At 47.4% G+C, this 19,668-nt stretch overlaps 1 protein-coding gene across 2 annotated transcripts in view; it reads left to right on the top strand.

Moving 5' to 3' along the window:
- Positions 1 to 19,668, top strand: part of TBC1D17 (TBC1 domain family member 17) — a 556,250-nt gene that overhangs the window by 153,154 nt on the left and 383,428 nt on the right. Inside the window, exon 5 of one of the 2 annotated variants that reach the window (XM_085616191.1) lies at positions 5,568 to 5,775. In XM_085616191.1, the coding sequence (XP_085472317.1) occupies positions 5,568 to 5,775 (208 nt within the window). The remainder of the gene's footprint in view (positions 1 to 5,567; positions 5,776 to 19,668) is intronic. The other variant, XM_085616192.1, reaches the window with a different exon arrangement.

Below are 19,668 nucleotides of genomic sequence, written 5' to 3'. Positions count from 1 at the left end.
GTAATAGTAATGGCATATGAGGTTTTTGAGCACTCCATAAAAAAGATGACAATATAGAGTTAATTTTCTTAAAATATTTTGAGGGAATAGATACCGGAATATCAGAAATTGTATACAACACTATAGGGAGAGCATCATTTTAATGGTGTTGAGACTCCCCCCACCATGACAAATAGAGAGGGTGCCATTTGGAAGTTAACGTCGAAATTCTCTGTATGCAGCTCTCTAAGCATAAAGAAAGTGTTGTTGGAATGGAAGGAGCGAAAAGTAATCCCAGGTATTTTATGTGTTTAGAATTCCAAGTAAACTTTGAAATAACAAATTCTTCTTTGAAAGTATATTTAGTTAGAGGTAATATTTCGCATTTATCTCTATTTAATTTATAACCAGAGACGGAAGCAAATAGCTCTAGGATTGCGGTTTGGATATAAATAATATGTCATCAGCGTAAGCTGCAAATTTAATTTGTTTATTGTTAACCTTGAAACCATAGATATTATTATTTTGGCGTAATTTGCATAAGAAGGGTTCTAAAGCTAAATTATAGAGGAGTGGAGATAATGGGCAGCCTTGACGTACGCCTCTTTTCAGATCAAAATAAGAAGATGTATTACCTTTAGCAAAAATTGCAGCTCGAGGATTAGAGTATAAAAGCGAAATCAAAGATTTGATCTTTGGACAAAAACCGAACCACTTGAGCACTTGAAAAAGATATGGCCAATTGACACGATCAAATGCCAGGGCTACAGCAGCTAGGGAATGAGGTATATGAGAGGACTTAGATAAGATGTCAAAAAATAGGCGAGTGTTATCTGAGATGAGACGTCCTTTTATAAAACCAGATTGTTCCGCACCTAATAATTGAGGAAGAAAGGATTCCAAAAGCATTGCTAAGGCTTTGGAGAATATTTTATAGTTAATGTTAACCAAAGAGATAGGTCTATAATTTTTACAATATTTCAAGTCCTTTCCGTCTTTCGGGATTAAAGTAATTAATGCTTCTGTAAAAGAACTAGAGGATTTGCCCATCTGTAGAAAATAATTAAAAAGGGTATGTAACTTGGGAAGGAGCAAAGAAAAGTGTGTAAAAAATTCTACTTTAAACCCATCAGGTCCCGGAGCCTTGTCTTTCTTGAGTGTCCATAGTGCATTGAGGAGCTCTTGATGTGAAATGTCAGATTCTTAAGGAGTATAATATATTTGGGATTCAAAGGAACGGTGAATGCCTGGGAGGAATTGTGAGATCTCAAACTTTGAGGGTGTGGATTCCGGTGTGTATAAATCTTTGTAAAAGAGGAGAAATTCATCCAATATTTCAGAATCTTTAAATCTTACTGTGTCCTGTTTATCAAAAATTGATTCAATGTCATGCTTGATATTTTTAACCTTTAGATAATTTTCCAATAGTTTACCAGCCTTGTTTTGGCCACCATAAAATTTTGCACTTGACTTTAACAGGTAAAGTGAAGCATTGTCAATCGAATCTTTATTAAATTGGAGTTTAGCCTCAATAAGCTGAGACAAACATTCTTTGGATTTCGAGGAATGATATGAATGCTCCAGTTTCTTTACTTTTGTCAAGAGATTTTTAGTAATTTCACTTGAAATTCTATGTTTTTTAGACACAAAACCTACAATAAAGTCTCTGGCAGCTGCATCCCAAACAACAGAGAAGGGTAAAGTGTCAGTCTGGTTCTAAGATAAATATTAATTTTAAAAAAAGAAGTAAAAGAGGAATTGAAAGTATGATCTAGAAGGAGAGAGTTATTAAAACGCCATCTCCTGGGAGAACCAGATTTTGATAAAATATCCAATTTAATAGAGATAGGGGCATGATCAGATATTAAAATTGTCCCAATATCTGCGTCCCTCAAGGATTGAGCTATATTATGAGACGCAAAAAAGTGGTCTATTCGAGATTGTGATTTGTGAGAAGGAGAATAAAAAGTATATTCCCTTGTAACAGGATTACAAATCCTCCAAGCCTCAATAAGTTTATATTGTTGTATGACATCAAGAAAAACTTAGTGGAATCTGTGCGATTTAAAGGTGACTAATGAACTACGGTCTATGAAAGGGTCAACAATTTGATTACAGTCTTCAGCGAGGATAAAATTGTTGTCAATGTAAGTTGAAATTTTTTGGGATAGAGAGTACCAAAAAGCAGAATCACCATTAGTGGGAGCATATACATCAAGCAAAAAACTCGGATCATTCCCAATTTGCAATCTAGTATAGAGCCATCTTCCCTCGTCGTCAGATGATTGAGAGATTAATTTAACAGAAATCGATTTATGACAGAGCGTCACCACACCATTACGTTTACCATCTCCTGGGGAAAAGAAAACCTCTCCCACCCAACTTCTTTTTAATATTGAAGATTCAGCTGCCGTGAAATGAGACTTTGAGCAATGTCTGCTTCTAACTTGGATAAATGTGTTAAAACACGTTGTCGCTTAATAGGGGAATTTAAACCTCTAACATTCCATGACACAATTTTCAGAGACATGAAGGCAGAGACGTGAATATAAGAAGAAGATAGTGATCTACGCAAGCCTTCCAACAACATATAACAACTGTAACATCAATTAGGTCATGTGCATATTTGATAAAAATAGATGCAAATCCTAACATTCAGATGCAAAAGCAAAACATAATAGAACAAAGACAATATATTTAAAAATACCTTAGGGATAAACAAGAGTGAAAGGGGGAGAAGGGATATAATGGACAAAAGAAAAAGGACAAAGGCTAGGAACATACCTAAGAATCCAGTTGGGGGTGGGGGGAAAGGCCACGTGGGAAGGTTGGGTGCCCAAACATGACGAAGGGGAGGATGAGGAAGGACCACAGCTCACAAAACAAGAGGGAGGACAAACAGGAACCACTATGAGTGGACCTGAAAGGAAAGAAGAAATAGTTAGGCAATAGAAATAACAATGCTATAAGTAATAATGATTCTAATAAAACCTTCCTATGATAACCAACATTGTTTTGAGAGTAAGAGGATATTTGTTAAATTCAAGAAAGAAGAAAAAAAAGGCCTAAACATTCCTACAGATCTATACAGTCTGAGAGGAAAACTGTCCCAAAAAATCCATTGTTTCTATCTTGCAGGAGTTGATAAAACTTTTCAATTAGATCGAATCGTCATAGGTCATGGTTCTGTTCTTGTAGGTAACTTTAAATAGACAGAGGTGAAAAAGACCATAACGAGCTCCGAGTGATCTGAGATCAGGTCTCAAGCTGAGAAACTCCCTACATCTATCACCTGTGCTTTTAGCGTAATCCTGAGAAAAGTATATAGTGCTACCAGACCAAACAATGTGCTTGATTGACCTGACTGCTGAAAGAACCTTGAGTAAATCAGTGTATTCTAAAAAATATAAAATAACACCTTGAGGATGTCTTGAGTTGGCAGAGGAGGCTTGCTGACAGCCAAGGGGATGAGCACCTTGGATATTAAGAGAGGTTTCTGTTGGCATATTCAAAATCTTTGGAATGAAAGATTTGAAAAAAAGCAATAGGATCGTTGCCCTCCATGCCCTCCGTCAGGCCATAAATGCATAGATTATTGCACCTATTTCTATTTTCAAGGTCTTCTGGAGTAAATTGACTTGAGATTGAAGAGTGTTAACCTCGTCGTCGGTGAGTCCAAGTGAGGACACATTACGTTCTACCACAGATAGTCTTTCGTCCATCTTTGACCAATTGTCTGTGAGAAATTGCAGCTTGGTATCAGTTTCCTCCATAAATGGTCGCAATGAGCGAATTATCTCCAATAATATATCTAGTGGAAAAGGAGAGGATGATTTCTGTGGCGATGGTGGGTCCTTTTTTTGATGCTCCGTGGAGACCTTCCCTGGAGTGACAAGAGTAGGTATCGAAGAGGAGGAGCCCCTCGATACTGATGCCAGAGAGTCTCCAAATTTTAGAATATTTTGAAAAAACTGTAGTATTCTTGATGAATACCTGCGTGGGGCGAGCCAAGGAAGGACTCACTCTCCTCAGTCTTTCCATAAATTAAAAAAATATATATATATATAGGTGTTGTACAGTCTCCAAGGCAAGCGCAGAACTGAGCAAGTACACCAGTTCACAACCTTCAGGATAGATTGATGGCGCAGATACAGGTCACAATGGAAATATATGTCTAACGGTAACAAATTGTGTATATAGATATACTTTTCAGTCTATGCGTCTCAAAACTGATGCAGAAAAGCAGAGAGACGCAGCTTGATTCAAGGGAGGAGCCAATATGTTGACAATGGAAGTCAAATTATAGAAATAGTCATCCTTACACGTCTTCTAGACATCAGCAATAATGTGAGGAGAAAATATATCCAAAACGGTGGTCACACATAGCATTTTCTGAAGCAAGAAAAACCCTCTCCACAGGAAGTTAAAGAGCATTATAAGGAGCTCCAAAAGAAAATAAAAACATCTCATTCCTTCAGGGCAGGAGAAGCAGAGAAACTGGTAAAGGAGGTCCAGAAACAAAAGTCCATTGCGTTGTGCATACAGGTTAATTACCTCAGGAATGCAATCTTATTTAAAATGGCGGCCACGGCCGCCGCCGTTCCGAGGCAGAAACTGCATTAACGAAATGCTGCGCTCCAGGTCTGCAACAAAATCCGCCAAAGGCGTCTCGGAGTTTAGGACATCGTCCACAATCACGAGGAGTCCTCCGTTTGAAGTTAGGGCAATATTGCAGAGAAGTCCGCTCGTACGTCCTGCGGAGCCCTGCTCGAGCGCCGCCATCTTCTCCAGCGATCAAGCCACACCCCCCAGAAATGTAAAGCTCTAATAATTTATATTGCTAAATAAAAGTACAAGTTAGCCAATTCTGCCTTTCTGGTTTGTATGGTTTCACTACTTAGGATGCTTATCTAATCTCTGGGTAGAGATTCAAGAAAGTCTGCAAGCAGTGTGCCCCAGTCTCTGAAATTCTGCAGCACCATTCCAAAGACACATTGGAGGCACAGAACCTGTGATGTCCTATTGGTCAATTTGCTATAATGGCACCTGGTATTTTGGAACACTATGTCCAGAAGCTATTTGCTTCCCTATATTGGTTTTGATGACATCTGTATGTGGTTCTTGGAGTGATCAGTTCTTGTTTCAGCATGAAAATCAAAGACCTGTTCTCCCAAAGTCTGGCAGTATTTAAAGTGATTTAGTGGTACAATGTTGGTGTGAAAGCCCATATGGCAAACAGCCGGCACACATTGGATTGGAAAGAAACAAATAAGCAGAAACAGGATGGATTTGTTTCTCAAAAGTAGCACCAGAATGCTTGTCCTTGCCATTTCTGTTCTCTGCCCCTGTTTCCTTCTTCACATTCTTGATAAGATCCTCTAATTCACCTCCAGTTCTTCATGATATTGTTACCTCAATATGTTCAGCATTGGATGTCATTCACAATTATAACATAGTGCTTAGTTAAATTCTGTGCTTTAATGCTGTGTCCTTTTAATGTATTCTGTATGTGCATGTACCAAGATGCTATTGCGTATTATTTATATATGGTAGTGGAGAGATTGACCATCTTACTGTTTTATTTACAGCAGCAGCACGGCCATGTCTTAGGGGCAAATGGGCCTTCTCCCTCAATGTAAATGAGCTCAAGTCCATTCGCAAGAGCAAGCCAGGCCTGGGCTGGTCCTTTCTTATCTTCATTACAAAAGAGGGTGTCTCCATGCAGGCTCTTCACTTCCATCAACGTGGAACAAATGCTCTTCTGAAGGCTCTTTCTAAATATGTTGTCCTAGCAATGTAAGTTCTGGAGTCGTCTGTTTGAATCTTGTGGTGGGTATTGAGAGAATGCTACCAGAAGTAAAGTCTTAATGCTGCTAATCCAAATAATAGGAGGAAGGGGATAGTGTCCGGTTCTTACATCTTGATTTTACTCTGCTTTGGAGGGAACACACTGCTGGGAATGTAAATAATTGACAGGCAGAGCAGTGACAAGGTATTTTAAAAGGGAGCACCTTGGTGGAGCTTATACGTTTTGGAGACTGATCATACTGACAATGCACTGTTGAGAGGTAGTTTTATTGCAGGGGTACATTCAGATTGGCAAGGTACTGCTGGAACGTGTTCATGCTCTTGATTCCCTTTGGCATTACTTAGGAGTTAGCACTGAAGAGGTATTCCTAGGCGGAGGCTCACACTTGCGATGATAGAACAGTTGCTGTTTGTTAGTATTGATGGGGCAATACTGGGTAGAAGCTAACAATGGGGCGAAAGAGGAGAACCTTTAGCCATGATGAGGAGGGGGGATCCTTAGCACTGATGGGGCATTGTTGGGGAGAAGCTTATCTTGCTGGATCTACAGCCCTTGTTTAGTCATTTCTAAAAGAAAGCTCACATCCGAGCTGTGATAGAACACTAATGAGTGGCAGCCTCTACAGTTGATATTCAGTAGTACTAACAGACCACTACTGGAAATGAGCTCACACTGCTGGTAACCTATACACAGTTGCTAATAGGAAGCTTGTGAAGATGGTTCCTGTAGGAAGCTGGCTCTTTATATAGTGGACCAAAATGAGGTGTTCTGTGAGAGTCCAGGTATCCCTTACTAGTGTATAGGGGGTTTCTTTAAAAATCACAAATGCTCTCTTTGTGGTAGTGTGGTTGAGCACTCTAGGCTTAACAAAGGGGAGTGTTAGGCATTTGTTACACACACAGAGTCAATAAATGAGAAACAAACAAACTGACTAGAGGTACTGGCCATCATGCATTTCCCAGGAGGCTGGAAGGGTGGAGGCTGGCCAGTTTTGTTATTGGGGCCCGGTTTTGCAGTGGTACTGCAATATCAGCCTCCAGTGACAAAAGCAGCAGGCATGCATTCCAGCCTCCGGGGGCCAGGCAGTTCTTCTTCAGGAGCTTGTCCGAGAATATTGCCAGGGTTGCTTTGGTTTCCTAGTCCGGGCCTGGAAACTCAATAAGGAAATCCAACACCAATTTAGAAAAATAGATTAGATTTTTATATTAATTTAGACACCACGATCTTCGAGATTAGGTAAGTACTTTTCAAGTTTGCAATTTTCAGAGACACAGAAAAAACAACTGTCTGATTTGCGGCATGAGACTCGAACCCGGTAATGTTTTTTTGAAAATGTCTTTATTGATTTTCATTAATCAACAAAAGCAATGAAAATCAAAGTACAACATCAGTTGTGCTGATATGTCATTGTATGCATAGTGAAAAACACCTCATCCCCTCACTCACTCGCATGCCCCATATAGGTACAAAGCGAAAAATCCAACATCTCGCATATCTGTGGTCTATATCCTCCACACTTCTTGGCTTCACATTAAAATAATGCAATCAACCATACTTTGCAAGATGGTAGGCAGATCCCGTAGAAATATTCACTCAGGCGGCATCTAAAAAGAGCGAATAGCACAGACGTAGATAGAGAAGCAGTGACGCAAACCAAGTGCTAGTTGTCACATGGTATCAGTTTAGTTCTCAAGTTTCCACTGCCGCCCAGCTCCCGTATCCTGAGGTTGGGTTAACAAATTATTATGTAACAGATCCCATATGTCTCTGGGTCAAGGCTGAGGAGGCAATAGTTCAGCATATAAGGACAGTTGGTCATTACAATAAATCAGCCCAGAAGAGCCAATCCTTGAACTTCGTCTCTCTCCCCCGCCCCAAGCGAATAGCAACTATTCGCTTTGCCACGAGGAGGGAAAGCGCCACATATTTCCTGAAGCTCACCTCAACCTCCCCAATGTGCCCAAGAGAGGGGTGAGCATCAGATCCTGACCTGTCATGGCAGCATGCGCTGTGGAAACCCATCCTCAGAAAACCTATGTTGGTCCACATACCCTTGCAAGGTGAGGGAAATCCGCCTCAATCATTCCATATCGGGTGCATTTATCATCAGGGCGAAGCCGGTATTGGTAAAGTCTAGCGGGGTGTATTATACTCTATGGAGAAACTTATAGTGAATAATACGGAACCTACTGTTAGTGGCATTCCTCTCTGTTTGTACACAGCAGTATGTCCATTGATCGTCTGTAAGGGTGGTCCCTATATACACTTCCAGCTGGACTCGCGCCTGTCCCCAGTCGTATGGAGCCTCAGCTTGCGTTGTGTGATATAAAAGGAAAACTAGATGTTGTGGTGTTTCGGCCTGTTGTAGGGCATCCAAACTAGGAGGTTCACAAGGAACGTCCTGGATGGCAGCTTTCACATTATGTCGTAACCTAATGTACAGAAAGATGGCCAATGGGGGTGACAACCCTCTAATAAAAAGTCAGCACGGGACATAAAGGATCCCTCTCAATAGAGATACCCCCAATGTCATTATCTGCGTTTCTGGAGTAATTGTGTGCAGGCATTCTCGTGCATGACCAGTAGTAGTGGATGATAAGGGAGCAGAATAAGCTGGGAGTACAGCAACAGTTTGCCTAGTTTTCGGGCCTGTCTACGCCAGGCGTCATATGTACATGCGAACTTGGAGGTCGCTGATGAAGTTGGGGCTAATGAGGACCCCAAGTATGGTTATGGGGAAAGAAGGGCCGTACCTCCCTGCTCTATTGCCGGATGTAGAAGGAATGGAGTAGGTCTGTATCAGTGAATGGCATAATGTTACTGGGAGCACAAATAGTACAACTCCATGTCGGGCGTCTCCAAACCTCTTTTGGAGAACGGCAGTGTGAGAGTGTTCCATTGAATAAAGGGTTGTTTGCCTGCCCATGGTAGACTTATCATCTGTGTCTCAAGCGCCTGAAAGAAGGAGCATCCAGTGGGAGAGGTATGTTTTGGAATAGATATGGAAATGTAGGCAGTATAATCATTTTCATCTGTGCAGTACGACTAGCTAGTGACAGGGGCAGGGAAATCCAGCGAGTAATGCTATCAATAATTGTGGATACTGCCATGCCATAGTTCACTCTGATGATTTCCTCTCTATCTGTTGAAATTACCACCCCAAAGATATTTATGCTCAGAATGACCCCCTTGCAAAGGGAAGTGTGTGGTGAAGAGTTGTGTGGCTTGTGTGAGAGGACAGAGACGTGACTTTTCCCAGTTAATCTGTACACCGAATAGCCCCCCAAATTAGACACATTCACGAAGGACACCATTAAGGCTTATCTGTGCGTCCCATAAAAGAAGGGTAATGGGGGCGTGGCTTAGCCGCGAGAAGAAATGGCCGCTTCTCTGTAGGGCTCCTGCTCCCGTGAACCCTTCCTGACGATCCGGCACATTTATCCGGCCCCAGAGGCAGCTCCGCAGACGGGCACAGCCCCGCTGCATCTGGCCCGCACCGGCACGAAGAATTACGAGCTGCGTCGGCGGACGCAATCTGGGCGAAACATCGAGGCCTGTGGCTCCTTTCGGGAGCCGAGATACGGGGACGTAGCGTGCTTGGCGTGGCGGCCTGGTCCCGCTGGTGTCCACTTACGAGAGGCCGTGGTGGAGGCCTTCTGCCTGCCTGGAGGCATAGAGACCCGCTGACGGCGGGAAATGAGAGGCGCATTCCTGCAGTGACCCTGGGTGTGTGAGTGGGTCCCGGGCCACCGACTGCATCTTTGAAGGTTGGTGCGAGCACGCCCAGCGGGAGCAGTGGCTGAGTAGAGGAGGCCCGCGCATGGTGTGGCGCAGCACGGCAGCCCCCTGAGTGGACCCCAGGGGGGACATCATCCTTCCTGTGGCCCACCCTTGGAGTGACCGGCAGTGCTCCCAGGGTGGGGGAGGAGAGCAAGCTCCACTTGGACTGGCCATTTGGGACCCAGTGACTACCTGTGGCGTGGTGTGAAACGAGGCCAGCTGGGGGTCGCCGCTTCGCATTGGCTTGCCGGAGGCTGGAGGTAAGGGCTCGATTCCCTTATCTCTGGGCCCCTGACGTCTTGGCTGGCGGGACCCCCCTGGCTAGTGCTTGGGATTTACCTGCGTTCTGCCTGGACTACCGTGGTGAAGCCGGGAGTGAGACCGTCGGAGGTGTCGCCCTAGTGGCCTGCAGAGGGGGCGCCCCTTCTCCAATGTGCACGACCACCCGGGGCCCTGGGAAGCACGCCAAGACAGTGCCTGCGACGATTGGAGGCCGGCGGTGGTGCCGGGGATGCCGTGGGCTGAGACGCAGCAGTTAAGATGGGGACCAAAGGCCCAAAAACAGTGATGTCCAACAAACTAGACAAGTACGCATACTCAAAGGCGCCCCACCCCCCCCCCCCCCGATTCGCAAAACGCTGCAGTCGAGAGGAAGAGTACGGAGGTAACTCTCCTCAGGGCGGACCTCACTATAATCGGGGAAAAGGTCAAACAACTGGAGCTCACATCATCTAGCCTGGTAGAAGACACCTCCCAGCTGCAGCGAAAGGTAATAGACCTACAAGTCTTTCGGAATCACATGGAAGAAAGGCTAGACGACTACGAAGGACATACTCGACGAAACAATGTGTGCATTATTGGAGTTCCTGAAAAAGGCCATGGACCTATTCGTGGAAGATCTGATCCTCACCCACCTCCAGCCTAAGGGTCTATCCAAGTTCTTCGTCATTGAGCGGGCGCATAACGTCCCCGGCAGGCGACCAAAGCCAGGAGCACCGCCCAGACCAATACTAGCTTGTCTGCTAAACTATTGGGATCGGGATGTTATCCTCCAGTTTGCTCGGAAGGCTCCTTCGCTTCGGTATGAAAACACTGAAATCTGCTTTTTTCCAGACTTCACCCTGGCTGTTCAGAAGGAGAGGAGATCCTTCTTGGCCATCAAAATGAAACTGCGAGATAAAGGGGTGAAGTACACAATGTTGTTCCCGGCCCGGCTCCGGGTGGAAACAGATGGTAGAGCCTGGTTCTTCGACCGTCCAGAGGACGCTGCGGACTGGCTTGAGGACAGGAGAAGGGCAGAGGACCAGGACGAACATCGTTGATCCCACTTGAGCTGACAAAGATATTGAACACTACAGAACTGTAATATACAGACTCATGGGGGGATTTCCTTCTTGGGGGGGGGGACGGGCCCACATGTGGTATACATTGCTTTATTTCCTTCCTGCGGGTGATTGCTGAAGTACTTTGGGACACAGGGTGGTTTATTGGCTGCTCCTGATCCGTAGTCTGGATTTCTGGTGCCATACTGATGCTGATTGGGGTAAGGGTTCACCGGGGAGTGGTCGTCCACCCCTCCCCACACAGTTTAGCTACAGTTAGAAGAGTTTGGGCGACAGACACTCTGCAGAGTTTTTTGATGGGCAGGGGAGCAGGGAGGGGGGATGTTGGGTGGGCTTTGGGGACGCTGTTTTGTTCTCTTTTCACATTTTTATTTGTTTGTTTGCATGTCGACTGTGCTATTCTTAAATCTTGGGTATTTGAATGTATACTGTGTCAGATACAATGCGAAACGGCTGTGACAAGCAGGTTAGACAGTTAAGTTGGAATAATAATGGCCTCGGGGACAAACTTAAACGCAGCATAGTTTTGCAATATATCAAACGTCACTCCCCTGAGGTAGTCCTACTTCAGGAGACGCACCTAGTTGGTAACACCTGTAGGGCACTAGATAGATGGAGATACAAACTGGTGGCTCACTCTGGATTCACCGCTGGGTCCCGAGGAGTGTGTGTTTTAATCACGAAATCCTACCCGTTCGCAGTACAGCTCACCTGGGTGGACAACATGGGGAGGTATGCGGTGTTGTCCGGGCAATGGGATGGCGCAACCCTCAATCTAGTCACAGTGTATGTTCCGCTGTGTCTGCAGAGCCTGACATTCAGAGACTTGGGCACCCGCCTGCTCTCCCTCCCCGAGGGTAGGTTAGTGCTCGGTGGTGACCTCAATGCAGTGGTCTCGGGACACTTAGGTCGCTATCCCCCACGGGACATGGCACAATCCCAGAGATGGCTCAAGGACTTTCTTGAGGCTATGGGACTGGTGGACTTGTGGCGCGCACTACACCCTGACACTACTCAATACACGTTTCATTCCGAGGCACACAGCAGCTCCTCACGCTTGGACTACCTACTGGCCCCGGCGGCTGTGCTCGCAGAAATTCAGGAAGTCAGACACATGGCATGGGGTGTATCTGACCACTCCCCCGTCTGGGCGCATTTGGTTCTGGGGGTGGAGGGGCTGGGAGAGTAGCGCCGATCAACCCCTGGTACCTCCACAAACCTGCTGTCAAAAAGACAATCTTGCAGGCAATTACTAACTATTTTAGTGACAACGAAGGCACGGTCCAGTCAGCCCAGGTCCTATGGGAGGCGTTCAAGGCGGTAATGCGGGGACAGGCTCTGTCCTCTATCGCCGGGGTTCGGAAAGATAGGATCAAGGACCTGGTCTGGGTGGGGGACGAGATCCGTCACCTCGAAGACTCAAAGGGAGGTGATCCCTTGCCGGAGGCCCTTCACAATTTGCAACTCCAACGTGAAGAGTACAGGAGCATTGCCACGGAGATGGCCAAAACACTGGGGAGAGAGAAAGCCGGTAGACTTTACGACCTGGGCGATAAAGCGGGGAAATTGTTAGCCTGGCTGAATTAGAAGGAATTGGCTAACAGTCCCGGAATCGGCGGTTGAAGGGGGGCACACAATCACTGACCCACAAGCAATCGCAAATACATTTGTTGACTATTATTGCTCCGTGAATCGATCCACTTCTAGCCTCACTGTCGAAGACTCGGAGCAACTCCTCCGAGATATCAAAATGCCGTCCCTCACGGCTGACGAACGCAATGTGCTTGACAGTGCCCTTACGGTTGACGAACTGGCGCAGGCGATCCGTGGCCTTCGTACTGGCAACGCTTCCGTTTCAAACGGACTGCCGATAGAGCTGTACAAACTGAAACCAGACGTCATAGCTCCCCGTCTGCGTAATATGTTTGTCGAAAGCCGAACAAGGGACTCCTTCCTTACGATCAGCGTGTGGCCACAATAGTGACGATACACAAGGATGGTAAGCAAGACTCACGCCTCTTCATATAGGCAATTTCCCTTTTGAATGCCAAGCCCAAGATCCTCGCCAAGGTGCTGGCGAATCGTCTGCTGCCGGTGCTCTGCCGCCTCGTCCACCCAGACCAGTTGGGCTTTATGCCCCACCACAACAATGCCTTAAACCTGCGACGCATGCATGGCGTTCTGGGCAGACTCGACACCATCCGGGAGGCGGCAGTCGTGGTCTCGTTGGATGCCACAATGGCCTTTGATACAATTGAGTGGCCATATCTCTTTGCGGTCCTGACCAGTTTCGGTTTCGGCCCGGGCTTCATGGGCTGGGTATGGCTTTTGTACTCGGAGCCCCTGGCGCAAGTAGTAGTCAACAATAAACAGTCCGGGACTTTTGGCCTGAGCCGGGGGACCCGCCAAGGGTGCCCTCTTTCGCCTCTCCTTTTCGCCCTGTCCATGGAGCCGCTGGCTGCCTGGATCAGCTGGAGTCCCTCTATTCGAGGGCTCAAATGGACGGAGGGCTGTGAGCATCGCATTTCTCTCTACGCAGATGACATTCTCCTGTTTTTTGCCTCCCCAGGCTCCTAAATATGGGTGGTACTTGATATTGTCACTGTTTTTGAGAGGTACTCGGGTTACCGGATAAACTGGAGCAAGTCCCTACTCTACGTCCTTCACGGGGATCCTCCACTCTTGCCCCGCGACTGCCTGATGCAGAAGGCGAGCGAGGGATTTTGATACCTGGGCATATTTATCGCTGCAGATCCTAGGCTTCATTATGAGTTTAACTTTCTTCCCCCCTTCTTGAGCCTTGGCATATTTACCTTGATAGAGCCATTCCCTCTCGGCAGTTTCCTGAAATTCAAAGAGGGCTATTCTAATTTGCCAAGATAAGTTAGGGTCATCGGTATCTCCCAGCCGAACCTCGAGTTGTTTAAGCTTTCCCCAAGTTGGCTCAGGTGGTTTGCGCAGTGAGCTCAGCACTCCCCCATTCTTTGCAAGGCAGAGTCTGTGGATTGTGACTTTGAATAACTCCCAAACAGTGCCCATCATAGACACCGAATCAGTGTTCCTTGCAAAAAAGTAACCAATTTCTTTTTGTAGTTCCTCCCGAAATAGGGCATCCAAGGGCACGGTCGGGGAGAACCGCCATGTCACACTAGTTGGAGCCCGAGCAGGTAAGTGCAACACCATTTGGACAGGAGAGTGATCTGAATATGTTCTCTCAGGATGAGAAACTTTGTGGAGCCATGATCCCACCCCCCTGGAAACAAGCTATTAGTCTAGGCGAGATCAACCATTATGCACCCCTGAAATAAACGTGCCCTCCCTGTCACAAGGGTTGAAAGTTCTCTTGGTGTCCAACAAATCGTGGTCTTCCATTATATCGCGTAGATGACGATGGGATGGGATTTGAGAGCGGTCGATGGCTGTGTTCAGGACAACATTAAAATCACCCTCCCCAGCAGCATGGGCAAGCCAGATAGCCGTTAGATGAAGTTGTAGTTCGACTCTCGTCACTCCATGCGTATACCTAATGGCCGGGTGACCAGCCTGTCTCCAACGACCCTCCATCACAAACACCTGCAGATGCAGTAGATACGAAAACATTACTGATGGTAATGCAGCTGAGTTTAACATCCATCAAAACCAAAATGGACACTATGGGTAGTAGGATGGATTCCATAAATCAGGGTAGATGGTAACCTCATTGCTATCAAATTGCAGAGGTTACTTTTCTCGTGCCTGGCGCAGGACGGTGCCGCAGTCTCTAGGAGCATGGTAATAATCAGTCCCACAAGGGCTCCAGGGGTTGGACGGGTAAGTAGTGCACGGTGGGCTCGCTCGACTATGAGTAATCTAGAGAAGGAGTCTGTGCCAGTGTGGTAAGATGTCGTTCAACGTAGTCCTCCATTTTGCCCATATTGGTAGATTCTGGCACACCCAAAATGCGTAGATTGTTGCGGCAAGATTGCGATTCCAGGTCCTCTTTTTTGCTGCGATGAGTTTCAGGACTTTTTCCATGTTGAATAGTTGGTCGCTATGGACGATACTATGTCCACTACTGTAGAGAGACGTTAGTCTACTTCTTTAAGGCTCCTGTCTTGCTTCTCCAGTCTGTGCGTAATGGAAACCCTTCTACTACACTTAGTGTCCATTTTGGTTTTGATGCATGTTAAACTCAGCTTCATTGCCATCAGTAATATTTTCATATCTCCTGCATCTGCAGGCCCTTAGAGGAGGGTTGTTGGAGACAGACTGGTCCACTTTGCCATTAGGTATATGCGTGGAGCGACAAGGGTGGAACTGCAACTTGGTCCGACGGCCGTCTGGCTTGCCGATGCTGCTGGAGAGCAGCAGACACCCGGAGTCCCGGCTGCGGAGTGTAGTGTCCCAGGCGGTGGTCGCTGATGCTTTCACAGCCGGCAGCAAATCTTGGAGTAGCTAGGTTGTCAAAAGTGGAGGCAGCAATCTTGGCCAAGTTCATGCAGTCGCTGCGTCAAGACAGCCAGCAGAGTCAAACGCCTGCAGTCCCAAAGACAACGGAGGACCTGCCGTGACGAGGGCCGGGAACTGCTCTGCTGGCCCAGTCAGTGAGACGCAAAAAGGTAGTATATGCAGTCTATGTCATAAGGCAGCAACCAGCGAAGATAAATGACAATAGATAGCCCTTTTTGCAATGCGCATGGAGGCCACAGCAAATCTTCGCAGTCTGGCGTCAGGGTGTGGTTAGAAAAAGTACATGCGTTGTATTTTGTTTATTTAATTTATTTTAATGAGCATTCCTGAAGACTAATAATTACTGCCGGAGCAGCTCCGAGCAGTTGTTGGAGAACTCCGGGAAAGACAGCCAATGCTTATTTCTATGCGATGAGGAAGCCTCTTTTAGACTGGTCAGGATTGAACTTTAGTCAGGCAGGTGAGAGCAGGCATGGATCTCACTGCTACCAGCGATCTTCCCAATGTCAGTGACCCACCAGGGCCCCCCACATGTGGGGCGGCGTGAGCAGTCCTATGGTCCCTTTTGGACGCTCTCTCGAGCACTGCTCCCCAGGAGTTGTATAAAGCCTTGGGGTTGCCCAGATACCCTATTGGATGATTAGCCGCGCTTTAAAAATCCTGATTGATTGATTGAAGTCGGCACCCCACGCACAGGGCCTCTACATTGCCGACACCGACCCCTGCAGCCCAGGCAGATGGCCCGCGACTCCAGGCAACACCCGTCTCCCCTCGTGTGCTCCCTCAGGTAGCAAGTTTCCATGATAGAGCCGCTCCCCCAGTCTCCCACCTCCCGCTGGTCAGCATCCACTTGACAAACGGGCCTGCCCAATGTGGGTTCCGCATGGTCCTCAGCAGGCAGAGCGCCCCTGTCAGAGAAGCACTCTTGGCACCAGGGATGCGCTCCTCTCTCCATGGAGCCACAACAGGGAAAGCACTCTGAGCTGTGCCGGCAAGGTGTTCAAAACAGCAGGGACGCTCCGCAAGGCGACACCAGATCCTGAGGCGGAGGCCATGTTGACTTCGCAGCCCAAGGCATCCTCTGCAATTATAGTAAAATATACAATAGCACACTCACCCAAAAGCTTACATATAGGTCACAGCGAGTGTCGGGATTGTCGTCCACTGTCTGTTTAGTCCTGTAAAGCCAGATGAGGCAGGATGATGGCAGATTGTTTCCCTGGACTGCCTAGCCTTACAAAAGTGCGATCATCTTGCGCGCCAGCTCTCTGGGGCCTCGAAAGCAGTAATGTTATCCTTTGGGAGAAACATACACTGCATAGGGGTATTTGCAATCGAGTTACAGGGTGTTCTTCTGGAGTACAGGTAAGTAGGGGTTAAAGTCCTTAGAACCACCAGCAGTTTCGGTTTACCCGCCCTGGTGTGTCTGGGTACAGAGGTGTTGGTCGCAAGGGTAGCATTTAAAGCTACTGCTGAAGTCAATGGGAAACCTGTAACAAGAAAAAGGTTGCATGTGGGGACTGGGGGACCAGTCCGGCAGAACCCCAAGGGGAGACTCAGCTCTTGAGGGTCTCTGGAGCAAGGGTGAACAGTCAGTAGGTGAACAGGCAGTTGGCTCGGATTCGGGCTGTGGGGTTCGGGTGCAGAGGTTTTTTGTCGCTTACGTTGGAGGCTATAACTTTTTAGTTTGACCTGGAGATAGGGACAAAATGGGACAACAGGACCATTCTCGATGATGGCGTCTCTAACGCTGATGTCCCACGCCAGTAGTTTTGTTGTGGCGATGTTGGTGTCAGGGCTGGACACTGAACAAGCCTTGGCTGCTGCTGGGGCTCCAGTATCCCGGGTATTGGTGTAGGGCAATTCCTGGGAGTTCTGGCGTCTCCAAGCTTGATAGGGAGATGGATCTGACCTCTTGGAGCATGGAGACCCCCTCCTGGGTTGGTGCTTTCTCGGTGGACCCGTGGGTCAGCAGAACAGTGTATCTAGTAGATGCTGTCTGCACCTACAGGGAAGTAGCTCCTCCAACCAGCCAGCATCTTTCTTAAAGTGGAGTGCTGGCAGCCTCCAAGGCTCTGGGAGGATGCACAGCTGCAGGATGAGTCGGGTCTTTGCATTGTTGGGACAGGAGCAGGCAGGCAGGGTTTGGCACCAAGTCCACAGTTCCCACGTTCTGTGGCTCTTCTTTGTCCGCCTCCTTCTTTAGTTAGTTGAATCTGAGTTTCTGGTGTCAGGGGACCACCTAAATACTAAATTTAGGGGCCTTAACGGAAGTGATGGGAAGTAGCCAATGAACTATTTACCCCAGAGGTCCATACAGCCCCTAAATGACTACTTCCTGTGGGGAGTGGGAATAACCCTGTCCCAGAGTTCCTAATTTCACCAAAAACAAGATGGTGCAATCCTTCTTTCGAGGAGCACATAAAATATCCCACCTTAGTAGTGTGACTAGCCTGGTGGTGCAACACGCTTATTTGCATAGCTGATTTACCTCTTGCCCCTGTGCCACATTGGCCACAGGGCGGGGGAGGGGGTGTAGGAACATGCCCCTTTTTTGCATGGTTACCCCCACTTTTTGCCTGTTGTCTGATGCGATTTTGACTGAAGTGTACTGGGTTCCTGCTAACCAGGTCCCAAGTGCCAGAGCTCTTTCCCTAAAACAAGGTAACTGTTCCGTTGTTTCCCAATTGGCAAGACCTATAGCACCCCTGAAAACCCCTAGTAAATGGTACCATTGGTACCTATGGCGTTGGTACTAAAGAGGGCCCCTAAGGGACCCACCAGCAACCTCATGCAGACTGCCATTGCGCGCTGCGTCAAATGGTGCAAATAAGTATGAAAACACAACATGGCCACATGCAATATATGTAGGTCATCCCTACAGCAGGCCTTATTTTCCTAAGGCAGGGTGCATTATATTACATGAGAGGACATTTCTGCAAGAGCAGATATACCCCTATGCTATCTAGGTAAATTGCTAGATAGTGCAAGTGAACAGGGAAGCCATCTCAAGTGTATGTACTGGGCACTGGTCATTACGAGTTCCCCAGCTACATGATGGTTTCACTGAAGCATATGGTGTTTGGTATCAAACACCTTGTCTTAATAAATCCATACTGATGACAGTAGTAGAGTTATTAAAACATACACCCAGAGGGCACCTTAGAGGTGCTCCCTGAAAGCAAACCACCCTCTTCGTGTGCTGGCGTACTGGTCTCGTCTATCCTGCCGCCACAAACATGTTTCCGACCCCGGCAGGTGAGAGCACGCGCTCTCTGAGGCCAGAAACAATGTCTGCTTCTCTAGGAATGTGTTCACACCTCCTCCAGCAGGATGGCTAGTGATTAAACTAATCAAGGCCAGGAGCTTCAAAGCCCCTACTGCCTTTGATATGCAACCCGGTCTTTCCCCAGACCTGGGAGATGCCACCCCATGCCCTGAGGCCCGTTGGCACCAGGACAGGCAGGAAATTAGCTATGTAAAAAGGCATAGTGAACTACTAGGCCAGCCTCACCCCATAGGTTCCTCCAGTTTGATTTTGGTGGAATTAGGAACTCTGAAATAGGGTTATGCCCACTTCCCACAGGAAGTGATCATTAAGGGAGTGTAGTGACCCCATAGGTAAGTCGCCCATTGGCTACTACCCTTCACTCCTCTTAACACCCCAAAATTCAGTATTTAGTTGGCCCCTGACACCAGGAACTCAGATTCACCTGACAAAAGTAGAAGAAGGACAAAGAAGAGCTGAAGAAGTGAGATCTGCAGACTACCTGTTGACTTTGGCTCCAAACCCTGCCCGCCTGCTCCTTTCCGACAAACGCGACTACCCAACTCATCCTGCAGCTGTGCATCCTTCAAAAGCCTCGGAGTGCCACCAGCACTTCACCAAGCTGTCAGCATCTCCCTTGAAGTGGAGGAGCCACTTCCCTGCAGCCTGCAGGCACTGACCACAACATCCAGTTGCTGACCACCAGGTCCACCGACACAGCAGCTGCCCAGGAAGAGGCCAGCGTGCTCCCAGAGGTCAGATCCGTCTCCCCGCTAAGTTTGGAGACACTAGGATTTCCAGCAGCCGTCTTGCACCAATATCCGGGTACCGGATCCCTTGCAACAACCAAAGGTTGTTTGACGCCCAATCCGGACTCCAACGCTGCAAAGACTGCCTAGCCGACGAGGCACATCAGCATTGCGGAGTCCAGCACAGAGAGTGGCCCAGCTGTCCTGTTATGTCCCCCTTTGCAGGTCCAGCCAAAAGCTGTGAGCACCGATGATGTACGATGATGAGCTTCCTTACCCGGGTCCACGTAC

Source organism: Triturus cristatus, chromosome 7, assembly GCF_964204655.1.
Source record: "Triturus cristatus chromosome 7, aTriCri1.1, whole genome shotgun sequence".
NCBI classification, from domain to species: domain Eukaryota; kingdom Metazoa; phylum Chordata; class Amphibia; order Caudata; family Salamandridae; genus Triturus; species Triturus cristatus.
The sequence above is the reverse complement of the archived record's forward strand: the minus strand, read 5'-3'. Positions and strand labels throughout refer to the sequence as shown.